At 39.7% G+C, this 2862-nt stretch overlaps 1 protein-coding gene across 1 annotated transcript in view; it reads right to left on the bottom strand.

Moving 5' to 3' along the window:
• Positions 1 to 307: 307 nt before the first annotated feature.
• Positions 308 to 2862, bottom strand: part of BCAT1 (branched chain amino-acid transaminase 1, cytosolic) — a 60013-nt gene continuing 57458 nt past the window's right edge. The window contains exon 11 of the mRNA XM_009879766.1: positions 308 to 640. Within this exon, the coding sequence (XP_009878068.1) occupies positions 599 to 640 (42 nt within the window). The 3' untranslated portion in view covers positions 308 to 598. The remainder of the gene's footprint in view (positions 641 to 2862) is intronic.

The following is a 2862-nucleotide window of genomic DNA, read 5'->3' as shown; positions in this document are numbered from 1 at the left end:
AGAGGGAAAGGCAATAGCCCAACAGGGAGCCTATTGCAGGCTAGATCGACTTGGAGGATTTTGGCCTAAAGGACAGAGCTGTTATTTGACAGAATATGCATGAGATGATCTAGAGGGCTCTGCAAACTCAGGAATCTCCCACACAAGCAGAGTATGAAAGCAAAGAGCATACGGCTAAACTTAATTTTCTGAACACGGAGAAAAAGGCAAAATAAAGTCAATAGAACCTTGCGGCCAACTAACAGGCAACATCTTTGTGTTATGTGACAACAGGAATGGCAGTTAAAACAAACAAAACAAATTGAAGAGCAGTTGAAGAGCATTTTACAAGTTTTTAGACTGTACATAAGACACAAGGAGGCACTAAGAAAATCATTAGGGAAGTTCTATTGCTAACATTTAGCACCTCTACCAAGAAGACAGGTTTCTACTAACAGGGTTACAGTAGAAATCAAAATGATTGTGTTCACATTCGCCGGATTGTGGAAACAATCATCCTGGGGAGCAGATTGATACAGAAACTATGCTATGCACAGGCAGCTACAGAAGTTATCATTATTCATGTCTTTTCTTCTGAAGGGCCTGACCTCTTCCACCTTCACGACACCAGCACTGCCCAATCACTGTCTTCTCTTCCATACTGGAACAAAGCAAAAATGGAGTTTAAGAATAAAATTTAAAATTAACAGTGTACAATTATGACAGTACACTGACAGTAGTTTGGATTATTTCTTATGCCTTTACTTCTGTCTTTGATTTGAGCAAAGCCTAAAGGCAGCTTGAAGTTTATCCATCTTCCAATAAGTAGACTAGGAAGGGGTGACACTGATACTCACTAGAGATGATACAGAATAGTCCTGCTTCACTAGAACTTTCCACAGTTATTCCCCGAGGTGAGTTCACTAATTCATTCATAAGTATGCCCCTGCTCAAGCTCCAATAAACACATTTGGGTTTATTTCTTTTTATTTTCAAAGTGGCTTTTTATTACAGCATTCTGATTGAATGTGAAATAAAACCCATCTCAAATACCACAGAGTACAATTAAAGAGAATTGTAACCCAAATAAAGCAAGTCATCTTTCCATATGCAAACCAACAGGATCACCAGGCAGAAATGAAGGCAACCTACCACGTGGAGCTGTATTCCTTCCAGGGGACCACACAGTCCCAAGGCAGCACTTTTGTTTTTTAAACTGGCTCCATGTTCTAAAGCTCTTTGGCACTAACCCCATAAGTAATGTTCTAGAGAGCCCCAAAAAGGCACACAGGGCTTAAGTATGTAAGTAAAGTAGAGGTGGACAGACTAGCGGCATATGTAAACTGGGAGTCCTTTCCTTCACAGTACCATGTTCAGGGAGCTTGAAAATGCTTTCCTCCAAGGAATAAAGACTATTTTTAGAGGCTTTATGTAGTTTGGAAAGATAACTTGATGATAAGTTCTCCAGAGAGGATAATAGGAAGTTCCTCCAATCCAGGTTCTGCATCAGCAGGAAAGGAGGTAAAGGGAAAAGAAAGCATGGAAAAGGCAACAGCTCCAAATCAGGCTGAACCAGAAAAAATACACTTCTGGATCCACAAAAAAAAAAAAAAAAAAAATATGTTCAGTTTGCTTGTCTTTTACTCTTTACTCCAGCAGGTGAAGCCTCTAAATGACCTCTACCTCTATCACATCTACTTTTTCTTTTCACTACTAATTCTTGTTCTGCAGTCTGCGATGTGGACTAAACACTGGTATGGTGCTACACAGGACCTTGAATGAATTATGTGTTCAAAGGATTTCCATCTTACATTCCCAGATGTCAGTGTGGCTGCCTTGGAAATTCTAATGAAGGAAAAGCAGATGTATCATTAGTTTAACCACAAAGCACTGGATTACCCTAATGTAAGGCAATTTTGTTGAGAATCAGGGCAAAGGGAGAAAAAAAAAAAAAGAGATGTCTTTGACCTTCATATCATTGCTTCTCAGAGAAAAGGTGGCATCCCTACCTCCCTCAAATCAGAAAGCGGGCAAAGGCCAGGGGATTATTTGTAGGTTTTGCTGGCTTTAGTAGTGCCATCTAATGCTCTGATGCTGACTCCAGAACAGGGCCAGTCTGAGTTGCCATTTGACAACCTGCTTCCAGAATTAAGAGGGGAATGAAGATGTTATACCACAATCAAGATGTTTTCATTCCAGAAATAAAAGCAGGTTTAGATTCCTTTACTGATTCAGTCAAAGACTTTGCGACCTCAGGCTAGTCAATCCACTTCTATTCCCCTCCTTCTTCCCCCCAGGTCCTGCTTTGTAAAAATGAACACATCCATTCGCCTTCCCTGGTTGTTTTCCACTGGCCTACCTCCTTAGACTGTGCAACTTTGAGAAAGATACAGGGTTTGACTAAATGTCTGTTCACTGCTGTCTTGACTGCAGTGTTTAAATGTATTATATATCATGTAGTATAAACGATGTATCTTATCTTCTATCCATCCCTTCCAAGTTGCATCCTGATCTACACTTCAAAGGGTATAGCAAAAACTTGTTTATTCTTGAAGCATGGAATGCAAAACCACAAAAACATCTGAGTGGTATTTCAGTGAGTGTATTCCCAGAGAAAAGAATCTCATCTCTAAATCTTCTAACTCAAGTGGTTATAGAAGACAGAGTACTATGACTAATCCATTCATAAGCACACCATTACTGTATACAATGTAAATGATTTAATATAAAATCTTTATCAGCTTTTAGTAACCATGATTTCCACTCAGTGATAGGAAGGGAAACGTATATCGCAGTGCTACTACTGTCTCTCTCAATTGGCATGAGAAATGGAATCAGTTCTGCCCATGAGTTTCTAATTTGTCACTCTAGCTCTAGTTCCAC

Source organism: Charadrius vociferus, unplaced genomic scaffold, assembly GCF_000708025.1.
Source record: "Charadrius vociferus isolate BGI_N301 unplaced genomic scaffold, ASM70802v2 scaffold90, whole genome shotgun sequence".
Taxonomy (NCBI): domain Eukaryota; kingdom Metazoa; phylum Chordata; class Aves; order Charadriiformes; family Charadriidae; genus Charadrius; species Charadrius vociferus.
The sequence above is the reverse complement of the archived record's forward strand: the minus strand, read 5'-3'. Positions and strand labels throughout refer to the sequence as shown.